This window comes from Marmota marmota, unplaced genomic scaffold, assembly GCF_001458135.2.
Source record: "Marmota marmota marmota unplaced genomic scaffold, marMar, whole genome shotgun sequence".
NCBI lineage: Eukaryota > Metazoa > Chordata > Mammalia > Rodentia > Sciuridae > Marmota > Marmota marmota.
In genome coordinates this window covers 6,347,462-6,365,481 of record NW_025999998.1, presented here as the reverse complement: position 1 = coordinate 6,365,481, position 18,020 = coordinate 6,347,462, and the positions used below count along the sequence as shown (strand labels likewise).

The window sequence follows — 18,020 nt, the reverse complement described above, 5'->3', positions numbered from 1 at the left end:
CCGCCGCTGTCACGGGGGGCGGGGGGTCAAGACTCTCTGGCCCATCCAAATAGCCGCGCTCCGCCTGCCCGTGCCTCTGCAAAGGGCGCGCACATGGCGACCCAGACACACTCCCTCAGCTACGCGGGGTGCAACTTCTTGCGCCAGCGTCTGGTCCTGTCTACTCTGAGCGGGCGCCCAGTCAAAATCCGAAAGATTCGGGCCCGAGATGACAACCCAGGCCTCCGAGGTAACTTGGGGAGGGCTGCGCCGCGGTGTGAGCGCAGGGCCGAGGGAAGCCGGAGCTGATGACTTGGGGGGCGGCGCGCGCAGGGGTCCTCAGGGTCCCGCGAGCGTGTCGAAAGGGCTGGTGGCACGTGGCCCCGGTGCCCGCACGCGCCAGTGTGGTGGCGGAGGCGGGGGTGGGACCTCAAGGGGTGCGCTTAGCTGTGCGCTGCGCTCAGTGTCTCCCAGGCGCTAGTAGTAAGTAAACAGCTACACGTTTTCCAGCATTACGTGTTGTAGCAGATCCCAGGCATCTTCCTCTCGCTTTCCTTCAGTCCCTATTCCTCTTGTAATAAACGTCTCAAAGGAGAAAAACAGTTTGTTGGACTGAAAGGGTGAATGAGCCCTCGGGAGATTTGGAGAGAAAAGTGCCACTGGTTGGTTCCCTGCCCCGTCCCAATACAGGTCTCAGAAGCAGCTGCCTCCCTCAGACCCCCCGCTGTCTCTGTCGCCATTATTTCTCAGCTGCCCTCACATCTCTTCTTGGATGTGGATTTAAAAAAAAAAAAATCTGTTTTCAGATGTAACTGTAACTGATGTGTGCAGGACAGGAGCTTTGAGATAGTTTTTTTTTTTTCTTTTTCTTTTAAACAGTCAAAGGCCCAATTGCCTTGACTTCAATAAAGGGTTGGTTACAAGCGATAAAACTACAGGTTTCAAAGCTTACTTTTTGCCCCACAAAGATAGATTAAAACTGGGCCCAATTCAAACACATGGTATGGAGTGGCTTCGGTTTTCACCTGGTCCCCTGGTGAAAGATATGCATTTAAAAGCTTGTGTCTGATTGTCCCAAATTAGGAGAAACAGGTAAAGAACAAAAAAAAAAGTCTGTAAATTGAAGGAGAAGATTGATGGTTTGGGTTTAGTCCTGGAAGCCTCCTGGGTCATGTTGATATGTTTAATTTTGCTCTGGCTTCTGTATAAGGGTGCTAGCCCATTTCATAATCTGGATGAATGTGGGTTTTTTTTTTTTTTTTTTTTGAATAGTTAACATTTCTGCCTCTCTTGGATGGTGATTGCACATGGTGGTGGTGGGAAATATCATGTTATTGATGGAGACAAGTTAGGAAGGAAAGAACCTGAAGACCTCAGGAACAATAGTGAGCAACCTGGTGACTGAGGAAAAGGTTATGCGAGGTTCCTGTCCTCCATCTACTGTGTGAAAGCAACTGAGGAAGTTAAGGAGAGACCACTAAATTGTTTATACCAGGGCTCTTCTCTTCAACATCTGTTCTTCTTAATTTAACTCTGCCCCTTCTTGATTGCTTGATTCCTCTGCTCTGGCATTTTTCAAGCCTGAAGCCCTTTCTCCTAGCTTTCACTTTCTATGAACACTGGGTAATCTTTTCCTCCTTCAAAGTACTTTAACCTGGAGATGTGGGCTTTCTAACAGAAATATAGTGCCTAAAAGATGGAATTCAGAGTTTTGTCTCTTGACAGGTAGCCTCCAGTCTAATATTTAATTTTCCAAAGGATGCTTTTCCTGTGTTCCCCACTACACTGTTTGTGAACATCACTTCAGTGCCACACAAATATGAGCTACCGTTTCTTCCAAGAACAGGACTTAGCCACTGGCATTTTCCTGAAATGGTACCAGACTGGTACCTGGAGCAGGTAGTACTAGTTGGCAGATACGCTGATTTTTTTTATGGGGAGCACCACAGTAGAGCATTATTTGCTTTACCTCATTAATATACCAAGGGACAAAAAGAGACCTTTACTTTAGACCTCTTTGTGCTGACTTCAAAGCTTCAGAAGCATGGTAGATAGATAGATGTTTGTATGCTTAATTTCTTAAAGAGGGAACTGTGATACACATATATGCACACATTTGTAGATTTATTGCATTTGTGTACATGCACATGTAAGTTTATGTGCATATAAACATAGATATACATAAATACAGGTAGCCCTTGACATTGCTTATGATCATAGTCAAGTGAGTTTTTTGTGGCTTGATTGAAGGTATAGCCAGTGTATCCAGTCATCTATCTTTTTCTGTCTCTTCCTGATTCATGAGAGTTGGAAAAAACTTAGCATATCTTGTAAAATCTTCAAATCAAATTGCAAGAATAATATCTTGTGGAATGGGCTTTGAGAGGATGGGGATGGTATGGGAGGCCTTTTGTTTCAGGACCATTCTTTCAGAAAAACTTTTTCGAGACCCATTCATTATGTACATGTTTTTGTGGAGGATGTAAATGTGAGAAACTGATTGCTGCTGCTGTTCTTAAAGGAGCTTGCCATCTAAGTTGGAAGAACTTGAGAGGAGTAGTGGGAATAGGTGAGTATGGCAGAGAGGCTCAGTGGAGTTCAGAGCAGCTATTTCCCTGAAAGTTGTGAAAAAAGTCTTTCTAGATTGATTTCTGTTCTGACAGGATGGAGTTGTTAGTTATTGGTGATAGAAACATTTCTTTTTCTTTCTTTTTTTTGCTGAGGAAAAAATTCTTAATTGTCATGGTCATAGTAGCTTCAGTGTTAGACCTTGGTTTGAGTCCTGGTTCTGCCTTTTTGCTGTTAGCTCTTAGACTTTGGGCAAGTTCATACCTGTAAATAAGAGTCAATGCTACCTTCCCCACAGTATTGTTGTAAGGATTAAATAATACAAGTGTAGTGAAAGGTGCCTGACACAGAAGAAGAATAAATGTTAGTTTTATTAGAAGACGAATAAATGTTAGTTTTAGAATTTTAAAGAATCCTTTAAAATTCACTAGGTAAAGTTATGCTGTCTAGTATCAAAAATCTGTTCCAGTTTCTTTTTTGGAAAATTTTCAGATACTTTAAGAGAATTATAATGATGCCTTCTCTGTATCTTCTTTTTCCAATTTTCCTATCAGGTGATCATTTACAAGTATTTCTTTGTTATATAATGTACTGGTTTCTTAATCAGGGGCAATTTTGTTCCCCAGAGGACATTTGGCAGTGCTTAGACATTTTTGTTTGTCACAACTGGGTTGGGATGTGGATACTATTGGCATTTAGTGGCTAGAGCCCAAGGATGCTGCTAAGTATGCTATAATGCACAGGACAGCACCCCCCTCCCCCCATCAAGAAATTGTTCTTCCCATAGTGTCAGTAGTGTTGATATTGGAAAAATTCTGGCATATTGGACTTTAATAATTAAGGCTTTTCTTTTTCCCATATCCCTCATGATTAGGAATAGCAGCATGTGGTACACAGAAAACTGCACAGGATTATTAAGTGGATGAGATATAGGTCATCTCTGAGACTTCAGGCTGTCTCCTTCTATGCAGAGGTTGTAAATAATAAAAATTTGAACCCCAAAGAAAGATGATCCTGGAGTGGTTTTAATAATTATTCAACCACATGAATAATTTATAGTTCATTTCTGGAGGAACATAACCAATTTTGTTGTCTCATTATACTTTCTGTCATTGAGTATAAAAAAGTTTTTTTTGTTGCTTTTTTGGTTAAAAAGAGCCAAGATATAATTCAGTAAGAGCTGGTAAAATTGAACATCCACTGATTAACAGCTGGAAGGAGAATGCAGCCATCTCTAGCCTAGAGGGCCTGTTTCCCTGTCCAACTGCATGATGGACTTGTGTCTTCCTCATCAGTGTTGGAAAGCACCTCCCAACTTTGTCAGGGTTTCGCTAGGGCTGTGTCTTGTAGAGTTCGGTTGACTCAACAATTTCTGTGTAATGTCAGGTCTGAATAGAAAATAATTTTATGACAAAGATAATAGCAGAAATGATGGACTTGGGCAAGAGTTAGGAGTTAGGAGACAAAACTACTTCTACCCAGCAGGTCACATGACTGTCTTCCCCTGGGAAATAAGAGGAGTTATTTGGTGCCATGGAAGTGCTATATATAGCTTAAGTAGATAAGATTCTGAAAAAAGAAGGCTAAGGGGAGTTTTAATTAAAAGAATCTTTTAAAATGTGCTGAGGAAACATGTTGTATAGAGATTATTTGAAAGGTAAAAGATTTTTGGTTAACTGAAACTGATGCATTGTTTTGGGGACAAATCTGGGTTTTCATAAATTGGATCTTCCAAATGAAAATGTACCTGCATACCATCCCCACCCCTCTTCATGGTCTAGGATTCAGGATTGTTGATAGTCACCTGGATTTGGGGGAAGCTGGATGACTATAATAATGATAAGTATAGATTAAATATTGTCCCATTGATTAGCAGCCCCTTGTCCTTCTATTGACTTATTAAAATGTGCTCCTAAATGATTTTTGACTGCCCCAAATAAGACTTATCTTTTAAAGCCAAGGATCCTAAGGTTTTCAGATCTGCTGCTGCTGCTGGGAGGTTGTAGAGTGCTATTTCACGTGGAACTGCCCATCATCTCTTTTTTCCAAACTTTCCATTTTGAGATAATCATAGATTCACATACAGTTACAATAACTAATACAGAGAGATGCTGTTTATACTTTATCCAGTTTTTCCTAGTGGGAATATCTGAAAAAACCATAATACCTACAGTATTACAACCAGGATATTCACACTGATAGAATGGAGATACAGAAAATTTCTACCACTACAAGGATTCCTCATATTGTCCATTATAGCTGCATTCTCTTGTCTTCCCTCCGCCACTGTGTTTTTAAGGATTGGCAACCACTTATCTGTTCTTCACTTCTACAGTTTTGTCATTTGAAAAATGTTACATGAATGGAATTAGTGTGTAACCTTTTGGAACTGACCTTTTTCACTTACTGTTGTTTTTATCAAGATAGTTCTTTTTTATTGCTGAGAAGGATGCCATGATATGAAAGTACCACATTTTTTTTTTTTTTTAAACCATTACCTGTTGAAGGACATCTGTGTTCCTTCTTTCTTTCCCTCCTTTCCTTTGTTTTTTTGCTTTACTGGAAAGTGAACCCAGCAGGGCCTTATGCACTCTACCACTGAACTACATCCCTGGCCCTTTCTTTATATTTTATTTCGAGACAGACTTGCTGAGCTGCTGAGGTTGGCCTTTAACTTGAGATCCTTGTGTCAGGCCTCTAACTTGCTGGGATTATAAGAGTGTGCCACTGCACCTGGCCTGGGTCATTTCTAATTTTTGGCTATTATGAATAAGACTGTTATAAAAATTTGTGTATGGGTCTTTATGTGCACACAAGTCTTCCTTTCTCTGGGATAAATGTCAGGAGGACATTTGCTTTGTTTTATGGTTGTTGCATGTTCAATTTTTAAAAAAATTGTCAAATTCTTTCTAAATGTTCCCATACTATTTTTTATTCCCATTAGCAGTTCATAGCAGCATATGAATTTCAGTATCAGTTTCTCTGCATCCTTACCAACACTTGATATTGTCACTAATTTTAATCATCTTGATACATGTGTAGTGATGTCTCATTGTAGTTTTAATTTGTGTATTCCATATGACTAATGATGTCTTCAGTAAAATATATTTTCTTGTTATTGTGCATTTTCTAATAGGATTGTATGTATTTATTGTTGCATTTTGGGAGTTTGGATTGGTTTGGTTTGGTACTAGGGATTAAACCTAGGGCGTTGCTCAGGCTAGCTATGTACTTTCTCACTGAATTATACCCCCATTCCTGAGTTTTGAGTGTTCTTTACTTATTCTAGTCTTTTGTCAGATATGTGGTTTGCTAGTATTTTCACCCACTCTATATTATGAATTTTCAGTCTTGTGCAGAAAAGATTTTGATATTAATGAGGTGGAATTTAACAATTTATCTTATTATGTTCTGTGGTTTTTGATTTCACATCAGAGAACCCTGCCTTGCTTTAGATCTTGAAGATTTTCTACCACAAATTAGAACATTCCTAATCTGAAAATCTGAAATCCTCCATAATCCAAAACTTTTTGAGTATTGACAACTGGAACATTCTATACTTGACTTCATGTGACAGGTCACAGTTAAAACACAAGAGCATTAAAAATGTATAAAATTACCTTCAAGCTATGCATATAAGGAATGTAAAAGAATTTCATGTTTGGACTTGAGTCCTATCCCCCACGATATCTTATTATACATATACAAATTTTCCAAAATCCAAAAAGATTCACAGTCTGAAACACTTCTGGTCGCAAGCACTTTAAATAAATGATACTCAACCTGTATGTTTTTTCTAAAGTATTATAATTAATTTTTGTATGACATGTAAAGCTTATTAGATGAAAGTTAATTTTTTCTCCATGCATCTCCAGTTGCTCAGCACTGTTTATTGAAATGGTAATCTTTCTTCTTAATTGCTTTTGTACCTTTGTAAAGAATCAATTAGATTATTTGTGTGGTTCTCTTTTAGGGTTCTCCATTCTGTTCTTTGGGTCTATGTGTCTAACCACTGAATCTTGGTTACTGTAGTTTTATAATTTTTTGAAATCAGACTGATTCCTCCAACATTTTTATTGTTCAAAATCACTTTACTTATTTTAGTTCCATGTAAATTGGCTTTTTATATAAATTTTAGAATAATCTTGTCTAAGCTCCAAAAATCTTGTTGGGATTTTGATAAGAACTATATTAAACCTATATGTCAGTTTGGGGAGATATTTGGGACTTTATAATATCTTTATTTTTTATTTTTATGTGGTATTGAGGATCGAACCTAGCGCCCTGTGCTACGGCTTGAGCCACACCCTGAGTTCCTGGGATATTTTTTCATAACTTGAGTTTTCTAATTCATGAACAGATTGTTTTTCCATTTATCTAGATTTCTAAAAATTTCTTTCATCAGTATGATATAGTTTTTAGCATATAAGACCCGTACGTGTTTTTTTAGATTTTACCTAAATGTATTTTTTTTTTAGTTATACATGATGGTAAAATGTATTTTGGCAGAATATACATAAATAAAGTATAACTTACTCTATTAGAGTTCCCACTGTTTTTTTTTTTTTTTGGGGGGGGTACTAGGGATTGAACTCAGGGGCACTCGACCACCCAGCCACATCCCCAGCCCTATTTGTACTTTATTTAGAGACAGTGTCTCACTGAATTGCTTAGCGCCTTGCTTTTGCTGAGGCTGGCTTTGAACTGTGATCCTCCTGCCTCAGCCTCCTGAGCCACTGAGATTACAGGTGTACGCCACCGTGCCTTGGCTAGGTTCTCACTCTTGTGCTCGTGCTCGATATAGAGCTACCCTGGTTGTGTATACAAATATAAGGCTAGGAAAGTTATGACCAATTAATTCTACTGTCTTTCCTATTCCCCTCCCCCTTCCCTTCCCTTCCCTTCGTTACACTTTGTCTAGTGCAATCTGTTTCTACTATTTTCTTCCCCAACCTCTCTTGTTTTGAGTTAGCATCCACAAGTCAGAAAGTACATTTGGCCTTTGGTGTTTTGGGTTTGGCTTATTTCACTTAGCATGATAATCTCTAGTTCCATTCATTTGCCAGCAAATGCCATAATTTCATTTTTCTTTATGTCTGAGTAATAGTCCATTGTGTATATATACCATATTTTCTTCATCCATTCATCCGTTGAAGGACACCTATGTTGTTTTCCATAGCTTGGCTGTTGTGAGTTGAGCTGCTATAAACATGGATGTGGCCGCATCACTGCACTATGCTGTTTTTAAGTCTTTGGGGTATAGACTGAGGAGTGGGATAACTGGGTCAGATGGTGGTTCCATTCCAAGTTTTCTAAGGAATCTCCACACTGCTTTCCATAGAGGTTGCACTAATTTGCAGTTCCACCAACAAACTATAATACCTTTCTCCCCATATCCTCATCAACATTTATTGTTACTTGTATTCTTTTTTAATATACTTGTATTCTTTTTTAAATACTTATTTAGCTGTAGATGAACACATAGTATCTTTATGTATTTTTATGTGGTGCTGAGGATTGAACCCAGTGCCTCACACATGGGAGGCAAGCATTTTACCACTGAGCTACAGCCTCAGCCCCAGTTACTTGTATTCTTTATAACTGCCATTCTGACTGTAGTGAGATGGAATATCAATGTAGTTTTAATTTGCATTTCTCTGATTGCTAGAGATGTTGAAAATTTTTTTCGTATTTTTTAAAAATATTTTTCTTTTAGTTGTAGAAGGATACAATGACTATATTTTACTTGTTTTTATGTGGTGCTGAAGATTGAACCCGATGCCTTACATGCTAGGTGAGCGCTCTACTACTGAGCCACAACTATTTGTATTTCTTCTTCTCTGAAGTGCCTGTTCAGTTCCTTTGCCACTTTTTGATTGGGTCATTTATTTTTCTGATAAGTTTTCTGAGTACTTTTTTGGCAGTTAGTGCCTTCTGAGGTACTGGTGGTGAAGATTTTCTCTGTACATGTTCTTTGCTGTAAAGAGGCTTTTTAGTTTGATATCATCCCATTTATTGATTCTTGATTTTATCTTTTGCACTTTAGGAGTCTTGTTGAAGAAGTCAGTTCCTAAACTGACGTGTTTGAGAGTTGGGCCTACTTTTTTTTTTCCTAGTAAATGCAGGATCTCTGGTCTAATGTCTAGGTCTTTGATTCACTTAGAGTTTAGTTTTGTGCAGGGAGAGACATAGGGGTTCAATTTTATTCTATTACATATGAATTTCCAGTTTTTCCAGCACCATTTGTTGAAGATGCTATCTTTTCTCCAATGTACGTTTGTGGTGCCTTTGTTTAGGATGAGATAACTGTATTTTTGTGATTGTGTACTTTTTTTTTTTTATTAAATCAGTTGAGGATTCCACCTCTTGGGTCCCCTTCTTCCTCCGGGAGAAGTCTTTTCTGCTGTCCTTTAATAAACTTCTAATTTCTACTCTGAAAAAAATCAGTTGAAATTAGTAGTATTTGAATTTTGGTCTCCATGTGTTGTTAGTATAAAAAAATACAAAAATATTTTTGGTCTATTTATCTTGTATCCTGCAACTTTGCTTTATTTTCCTATTAGTTGTAGGAGGCTTTTGTAGATTTACTATTTCCTACATTTATGAACAGCAATAACTTGTTTCTCTGATTTGTGTGCTTTTATTTCTTTCTTCTACCTTATTACACTGTTAGAACTTCCAGCATTATGTTAAATAAGAGTGGTTAAAGCAAATATTCTTACCTTGCTCCCTGTCTTAAGTTGAAAGCACCCAGTTAAATATGGAAAACACTGTTAAATACGGTAGCTATATATTATTTTGTTGATTTTTTTAAAATCAAATTGAGGAAGTTTCCTTTTATTACCATTTTTTTTTCTGAGTTTTTCATTATGAATGGGTGTTTTAGTTTATCAAGTGATTTTTCTTCAACAATTGATGTGATCGTGTGATTTTTCTTCTTTGGCCTGGTAGTGCAGTCTATTATATTGATTGATTTTCAGATATTGAACTAGCATTTCATTCCTGGAAATCATCCCTCTTGGTCATAGTGTATAATTCTTTTATGTATTACTGAATATGTAAAATAATTTCATATGTTTTTAGTTGCTAAAAACATATGAAATTATTTTACATATTCAGTTAGCAACTAAAAACAGAGCAGGGAGGAAGAGCATGAGAAAAAGATTAACATTAAACAGGGACGAGAGGTGGGAGGGAAAGGGAGAGAGAAGGGAAATTGCATGGAAATGGAAGGAGACCCTCATTGTTATACAAAATTACATATAAGAGGATGTGAGGGGAAAGGGAAAAAAATCAAGGGAGAGAAATGAATTACAGTAGATGGGGTAGAGAGAGAAGATGGGAGGGGAGGGGAGGGGGGATAGTAGAGGACAGGAAAGATAGCAGAATACAACAGTCACTAGTATCGCAATATGTAAAAACGTGGATGTGTAACCGATGTGATTCTGCAATCTGTATATGGGGTAAAAATGGGAGTTCATAACCCACTTGAATCAAATGTATGAAATATGATATGTCAAGAGCTTTGTAATGTTTTGAACAACCAATAAAAAAAAGAACTTAAAAAAATAATTTCATATGTTTGCTCATACTTTAATGAAGGATTTTTGTGTGTATATTCATAAGTGATATTAGTCTGTTGTTTTTTTCTTTTGTGTTCTCTTGTTCTAGTTTTACTATCAGGGTCATATTTATTTAAAATAAATTGGAAATGTTTTTTCTTCTTTTTTTTCTGGAAGAGATTGTGCAGAATTGATTCTAACTTTCTTTAAACATTGGATAGAATTCTCCAATGAAAGCATATAGGATTAGAGGGTTATTTTTTGGAAGTTTTAATATTATTTTAAACTCAGTTTCCTGTATACCTATGGGGCTATTAAAAGTATGCACTTCATATTGGTTGAGTTGTAGTCGTTTGTATTTTTGAAGATGTAGCACATTTTTATTTAACTTGTCAAATTTATATATGTAGAGTTGTTCATGGTGTTCTGTTATTATCTTTTGGATGCCTGCAGTGACTTACCTTGTTTCATTCTTGATATTGGTAATTGTCTTCTCTATTCCCTGTCTCTCTTATTCTCTGTGTGTGTGTGTGTGTGTGTGTGTGTGTAATTTTTATTAATCTCATTGCTCTCTTAAAGAACCAATACTTGTCTAGGGGTGTAGCTTAGTGGATAGATGCTTGCCTAGCATGCACATGGCTCTAGGTTCAATCTCCAGCACTGTTCCCCTCCCCAGCAAAAAAGGAGTAAATTAAATAAATAAGTAAAATAAAGAATTGGCTCTTTGTTTTAGTGAGTTTTCTCTAGTTTTTGTTTCTAATTTCATTTATTTCTGCTTGTATCTTTATTACTTCCGTCCTTTACTTGGTTTAGATTTATTTTGCTTTTTCTTTCTCCCTAAATTCTTCAGTAGAGCTCAGATTATCGGAAAAAAAATTCACTTTTCTAATATATGCACTTAGTATAATAAACTTTCTTCTCAATACTTTTTTAACAGTGTTCCACAGATTTTAGTATGTTGTGTTTTATTATTTATTTTTTTGATGTAGAGTCTCACTGTATTGCCTAGGCTTATCCTCAACTTGTGGTCCTCTATTCTGAGTGGCTGGGATTACAGCCACATGACACTGTGCTTGACTTGGTGTATTATATTTTAATTTTCACTCAGTTCAATGTATTTTTTATGTTCTTTGAGACTTTCTCTTTGACCCATGGATTATTTATAAGTTATTGTTTAGTTTCCAACTGTTTGAATATTTCCTGTTAATTTTCTGTTATTGATTTTAATTTGATTACATTATCACAGGAGAACATGTTCTGATTGAGTTCGATTTTTTAAAAATTTTAACGTCCTATTTTGGTATATAGTCCATGGTCAGGTAGAACAAATCTGTATTCCTTTTGTTGGGTTAGAGTGCTCTATACCCAGTGTTGGGTTTAATCTTAGAACCTGCAGTTACTCTGTCCTTAAAGATTTTCTGTCCAGTTTTTCTCTTGATGGTTAAGAGAGGGGTGTTGAAATCTCCAACAATAATTATGGATTTATCTTTTACCTTTCAATTTGATCAGTTTTTGCAGCTTTGTTGTTTGATGCATTTAGGATTAGTTGGCCATCTTGGTGCATTGACTTTTGTTATTATATAATGCCCCTCTGTCTCTAGTGGTTTTCTGAGGTAAATGAAATGCTCTCTGTTCAGGAAGGAAAGGACTAGAACTGGAGAATTTGGATATTAAGTAGGAAACTTTAAAGACAGTATAAATCAGATAATTATTTTGTCCTTTATTGATTTTATTTCTCTTACAGAATTTACATAAGCACTTAAAATAAGAAATTTTGAAGGTATGACCAAAATTTTTTATTTCATTTTACATTATAAAAGTAATGTATGTTTGAGGAAACAAACTTTTACAATTTGAAATTTGAAATCATCCATGCAGATTATGTACCTTATTGTCCAGACTACTGAACCACATCTCTCATCAGTCATACTCTCAAGAAGCAGTCTTCTAGAACCTATTCCGTGGTGTACACAAAAATATTGCTAGGCATTCCATAACTTGCCTTTTAAGCATATGAACACATCATGGACATTATTCCATGAGCTTTGTAACATGCTTTAAAAAGAGAGACAAAGAGTATTCCATAATACAGATAGACATATCCAGGTTACTTAACCTTTCCTTTAACTATAGATATTTATGAAATCTCCAGCATGTTGTTATAATTGAAGCAACAGTAAAGTTTTTGTACATAATATCCTAACATACTTCTGTTTCCATAAGATAGAGTCTTAGACCTGAAATTACTGTGTCAAAGATGACTCAGAGAGAGGCAGAGATGATGCATAACATAACAAAAACAAAAATGGAATATAATTCCAAATCAAAGTATGTGAAGTTCTTTTGCATAATTAGTAAGCTAGCCTTTTCTTTCATTGATATTTCTTCCTTTATTAACATCTTTTGCTTTTTAATTTTCTTTAGATTCTTTTTTTGCTTTTTTCCTGTTTTTAAAAGGCATTTTTTTTAATTCTATTTTTTATCTGTCTTTTCCCCTCCCTTCCCCTCCCCTTCCCTCCTTCTCTCTCTTTATTCCTTTATTCCCCACCTCCCTCCTTCCCTTCTTTCCTTCTCTCCCTCCCTCCCTTTCTCCCTTCCTCCCTCCCGGGTATTGAACTCAGGGACACTCAACCACTGAGCCACACACATCACACATACCCAGCCCAGCCGGGTCCCCCCCACCCTTTTGGTATTTTTTTAGAGATAAGGTCTCACTGAATTGCTTAGGGCCTTGCTAAGTTGTAAGGTTGACTTTGAACTGGAGATCTTTCAGCCGCAGCCTCCCAAGTTTTTGGGATTATAGGCATGCACCACTGTGCCCGGCTATTTTTTGTTTTTAAAGTCATCTTTTACTAAAGTGTACCAAGCATAAGAAAAATATACAAATGATAAATGTGAAGCATGGTGAATTATAAGCAAGTGGACATTCACATGGCCATTACCCATGTAAAGAAATAGAACATAACATACTCCTCCACAACCCCCTCATGCTTACTGCCATTCACCTCATTCCCTCACATCCCAAGGTAAGCATTAACTGACTTTTAACAAACTAGATTAAGTTTCTAAAAATGAACTATAATGTATATAAATGGAGCCATATAGTATGTTTTCTGTTTGTGTCTGGCTTCTTCAGCTGTGTATTTTGCTTGGGATATTTGTCTATATTGTAACAGCAATATTTTGTTGATTTTTTTTGCTGTATCATGATATTGTTTTATTAATATGTCACAGTCTATATAGTCTATTCTAATGCACACTTGTTTTTTTCCCCTAGTTTTCAGCTGTTACAAATAGTGATACTAAGGATATTCTTGTACAGTCTTTTGGTGCACATAAGTATGTATTTTTCTTGAGTGTATGTTGTATTATAGGGTGTGTACTTATGCTCAGATTTCCAAAGTGGGGGTGAATTTATACTCCCATCATCAGTATATGAGAGTTCCAGTTACTGCACATCCTTTTAATTGTTTGCTATGGTCAGTTTGTTTCATCTCATCTCAACCAGTTTTGCAATGATGTATAAGTAGTTAATTATGGTTTTAATTTGCATTTCCCTAATACTAATGGGGCTGAACACCTTTTCTTTGATGTTTTGGTTATTTGGATACCCTCTTGTGAAGTGTCTGTTCAGATCTTTTGCTCATTTTTTTTGAGATTGTCTTTTAAAAATTGATTTATGTTATTAATATATTCTGAATATGTAAAAGTATTGTATTAAGTATCTTGTTCTTGTGATTTTCTTTTCACATTTTTAATCTAATATCTTTTTTATAGACAGTAGTTTCTAGTTTAATGTCCAGTTTGTAATTTTAAATTTTAAAGAATTTAAAAGAATTTAAAAATTTTAAAAGAACTTTTGATTATGCCAAAGTTTTGAAAAATAGTAGTCCCCCTTTATATGCAGTTTTGTTTTCCATATTTGTGGTTATCAGTAATTAATTGGGGTCTGAGAATATTACATGGAAAATTTAAGAATTGAACTGTTTATAAGTTTTAAATTGCATGCAGTTCTAAGCAGCATGATGAAATCTCAACATTGTCTTGCTCCATCCTGCCTACTATGTGAATCATTCCTTTGTCCAGCATATTCATGTTGTATATGCTGTCTGCTCTACCTACTGACTAGTTACTTGGTATCTCTCTCAGTTATTAGATCTACTGTGGTGGTATATCACAGTGCTGTGTTCAAATTAACCTGATAAAGTAGTCTAACATTAATACATCACAATGCGTCTGTCATTTACCTTATTTCATCTCATCACACAGGCAGTGTATCACCTCCCATCTTCTTAAGATGAAGGGCAAATATACAGTATAATAAAATGTTTTGAGAATTCTCATTCACATAACTTTCATTGTAGTATATTATAATCACTATATTTTATTATTAATTGTGAATTTCTTAGTTGGCCTAATTTATAAAGTAAACATATAGTTAAGTCTGTGTGGGAAAGAATAGGATTCAGTAGTCTCTGTAGTTTCAGGCATCCACTGGGGATCTTAGAATGAATCCCCCATGAAGAAGGGAGGACTTTTGTACTCTCCTTGAACTTCAAAGTCTTCCATTTAAAAATATAAACTCTTAATTACATTTAATAAATTAACTTCTATACCTTTTAAAACAAATTTTACAGATTAGAATTTTCTTTTTTTTGGTGCTGGGGATTGAACTCAGGGCCTTGCATATGCTAGGTAAATGCTCTACCACTGAGCTATATCCTTAGTTCAGTAACTAATTAAATTTTTTTTTTTTTTTAAAGAGAGAGAGAGAGAATTTTTAAATATTTGTTTTTCAGTTTTCGGTGGACACAGCATCTTTATTTATTTTTATGTGGTGCTGAGGATCGAACCCAGCACTCCATGCATGCCAGGTGAGCGCGTTACCGCTTGAGCCACATCCCCAGCCCCACTGATTTAAATTTTATCAAACACATATTCAGTAGTAATGATCCTGCTTGATTTTTTTTCTCCATTTATGTATTTATAATTATATTTAATTATACTGTAGTTTTTCTTATGCTTCATCTGCCATCCATTTTTGGGAAGCACCCTTCTTAATAAAGAATAGTTTAAAAAATGTGTTATAATCTCTTTTCTAAGATGTTATTTAGGATTTTAAAAACGGTTCTCATTGGATGAGATTAACCTGTAATTTTCTTGTTTAGAGGTGTTCTTGTTTTGCAATAACCATCTTTGCACATTCTTTTTTGTATTTTGAAGTATGTGATATGCTTTTTATTTTTTCTTTGAGTATTGGAAAAGTTTTCCAAGTCCTTCATTTTCTTTTTATTATTGGTAAGTTTTCTCTTTCCCTTTGTTACATATCTTTTGTTTTTTATCTGTTGGATTGCCATTTATCACAGTTATTTATCTTAATTCTAAATGTATTAGTAAATAATGGGAAATAGTTTACCATAAAAGCTCAATGTTTTTATTTTTAATTTTTAATTTTCGATCATTCCTTATTTTTTTTAAACAAGTGAGGTTGTTATTTTGTGTTGTGTTTTCTCAGTGAATTAGCCTGATTTTTTTAACACTTATTTTTAAATTTTGTTTATTTTCTAGGGGGATTATTGTTTTCATTTACTTTTTTAGCTTTTAATTTTGTTCCATTTCTAAACTGTCAGCTATTTTTGCCTTTTTTCCTTTTCTTGGCTATTAAGGGTAATCAAATCAAATTACAACCTTTAGAGTTGCAACTTTTTCTTTGGGTAGACTACCATATATTTTGATTAAATTTATATATCTGTTTAAGGTATTTTATTATGTCCTGTAATTTTCCCTTGACCTGGTCATAATTGAGGAGGGATGTTATATATTTCTTTACATTAAAATATAATTTTTCATCACATTTTATATAATCACATGTGCATAAATAAATAAAGCATATTATATTCAAGTGTGTGGACATCTTTTAATTCTAAGAGTTATGCCTGCTTTTTATTTATTTTTCTTGGTTGTTCAAAACATTACAATGCTCTTGACATATCATATTTCATACATTTGATTCAAGTGGGTTATGAACTCCCATTTTTACCACGTGTACATATTGCAGAATCACATTGGTTACACATCCACGTTTATACATATTGCCATACTAGTGTCTGTTGTATTTTGCTGCCTTTCCTACCCCCTTCCTATCCCCTCTCCCCTCCCCTCCTCTCCCATCTTCTCTCTCTACCCCATCTACTGAAATTCATTTCTCTCTCTTGTTTTTTCCCCCCTTTCCCCTTACCACCTCTTATATGTAATTTTGTATAACAATGTGGGTCTCCTTCCATTTCCATGCAATTCCCCTTCTCTCTTCTATTCCCTCCCACCTCTTGTCCCTGTTTAATGGTAATCTTCTCATGCTCTTCCTTCCTGCTCTGTTTTGAGTTGCCCTCTTTATATCAAAGAAGACATTCAGCATTTGTTTTTTAGGGATTGGCTAGCTTCACTTAGCATAATTGGCTCTAATGCCATCCATTTCCCTGCAAATGCCATGATTTTGTTATTTTTTAGTGCTGAGTAATATTTCATTGTGTATAAATGCCACATTTTTTTTTTTATCCATTCATCTATTGAAGGGCATCTAGGTTGGTTCCATAGTCTAGCTATTGTGAATTTGCTGCTATGAACATCGATGTAGCTGTATCCCTATAGTACGCTCTTTTTAGGTCTTTGGGGAATAGTCCGAGAAGGGCAATAGCTGGGTCGAATGGTGGTTCCATTCTCAGCTTTCCAAGGAATCTCCATACTGCTTTCCAGATTGGCTGCATCATTTGCAGTCCCACCAGCAATGTATAAGTGTACCCTTTTCCCCACATCCTCGCCAGCACTTGTTGTTGTTTGACTTCATAATGGCTGCCATTCTTATTGGAGTGAGATGGTATCCTAGCGTGGTTTTAATTTGCATTTCTCTGATTGCTAGTGATGGTGAGCATTTTTTCGCGTATGTATACCCTTCTCTGAGAAGTGTCTGTTCAGGTCCTTGGCCCATTTGTTGATTGGGTTATTTGTTTTCTTATTGCTTAATTTTTTGAGTTCTTTGTATACTCTGGATATTAGGGCTCTATCTGAAGTGTGAGGAGTAAAGATTTGTTCCCAGGAATTAGGCTCTCTATTTACCTCTCTTATTGTTTCTTTTGCTGAGAAAAAACTTTTTAGTTTGAGTGTGTCCCATTTGTTGATTCTTGATTTTAACTCTTGTGCTATAGGTGTCCTATTAAGGAATTTGGAGCCCGACCCCAGGAGATGGAGATTAGAGCCAACTTTTTCTTCTATCAGACACAGAGTTTCTGGTTTGATACCTAGCTCCTTGATCCATTTTGAGTTAACTTTTGTGCATGGCGAGAGAAAGGGATTCAGTTTCATTTTGTTGCATATGGATTTCCAGTTTTCCCAGCACCATTTGTTGAAGATGCTATCCTTCCTCCATTGCATGCTTTTAGCTCCTTTATCAAATATAAGATAGTTGTAATTTTGTGGATTGTTTTCTGTGTCCTCTATTCTGTACCATTGGTCCACCCGCCTGTTTTGGTACCAGTACCATGCTGTTTTTGTTACTATTGCTCTGTAGTATAGTTTGAAGTCTGGTATCGCTATACCGCCTGATTCACACTTCCTGCTTAGCATTGTTTTTGCTATTCTGGGTCTTTTATTTTTCCATATGAATTTCATGATTGCTTTCTCTATTTCTACAAGAAATGCCGTTGGGATTTTGATTGGCATTGCATTAAACCTATAGAGAACTTTTGGTAATATCGCCATTTTGATGATGTTAGTTCTGCCTATCCATGAACAGGGTATATTTTTCCATCTTCTAAGATCTTCTTCTATTTCTCTCTTTAGGGTTCTGTAGTTTTCATTGTATAAGTCTTTCACCTCTTTTGTTAGGTTGATTCCCAAGTATTTTATTTTTTTTGA

General features: G+C 35.9%; 1 protein-coding gene across 2 annotated transcripts in view; it reads left to right on the top strand.

Moving 5' to 3' along the window:
• Positions 1 to 18,020, top strand: part of Rcl1 (RNA terminal phosphate cyclase like 1) — a 74,622-nt gene that overhangs the window by 78 nt on the left and 56,524 nt on the right. For both annotated transcript variants that reach the window (XR_007349012.1, XM_015492869.2), the window contains exon 1: positions 1 to 229. This exon is cut by the window's left edge. Coding sequence is in view for 1 of the 2 variants with exons in the window: in XM_015492869.2 (XP_015348355.1) it covers positions 94 to 229 (136 nt within the window). In the remaining variant the exon portion in view is untranslated. The remainder of the gene's footprint in view (positions 230 to 18,020) is intronic.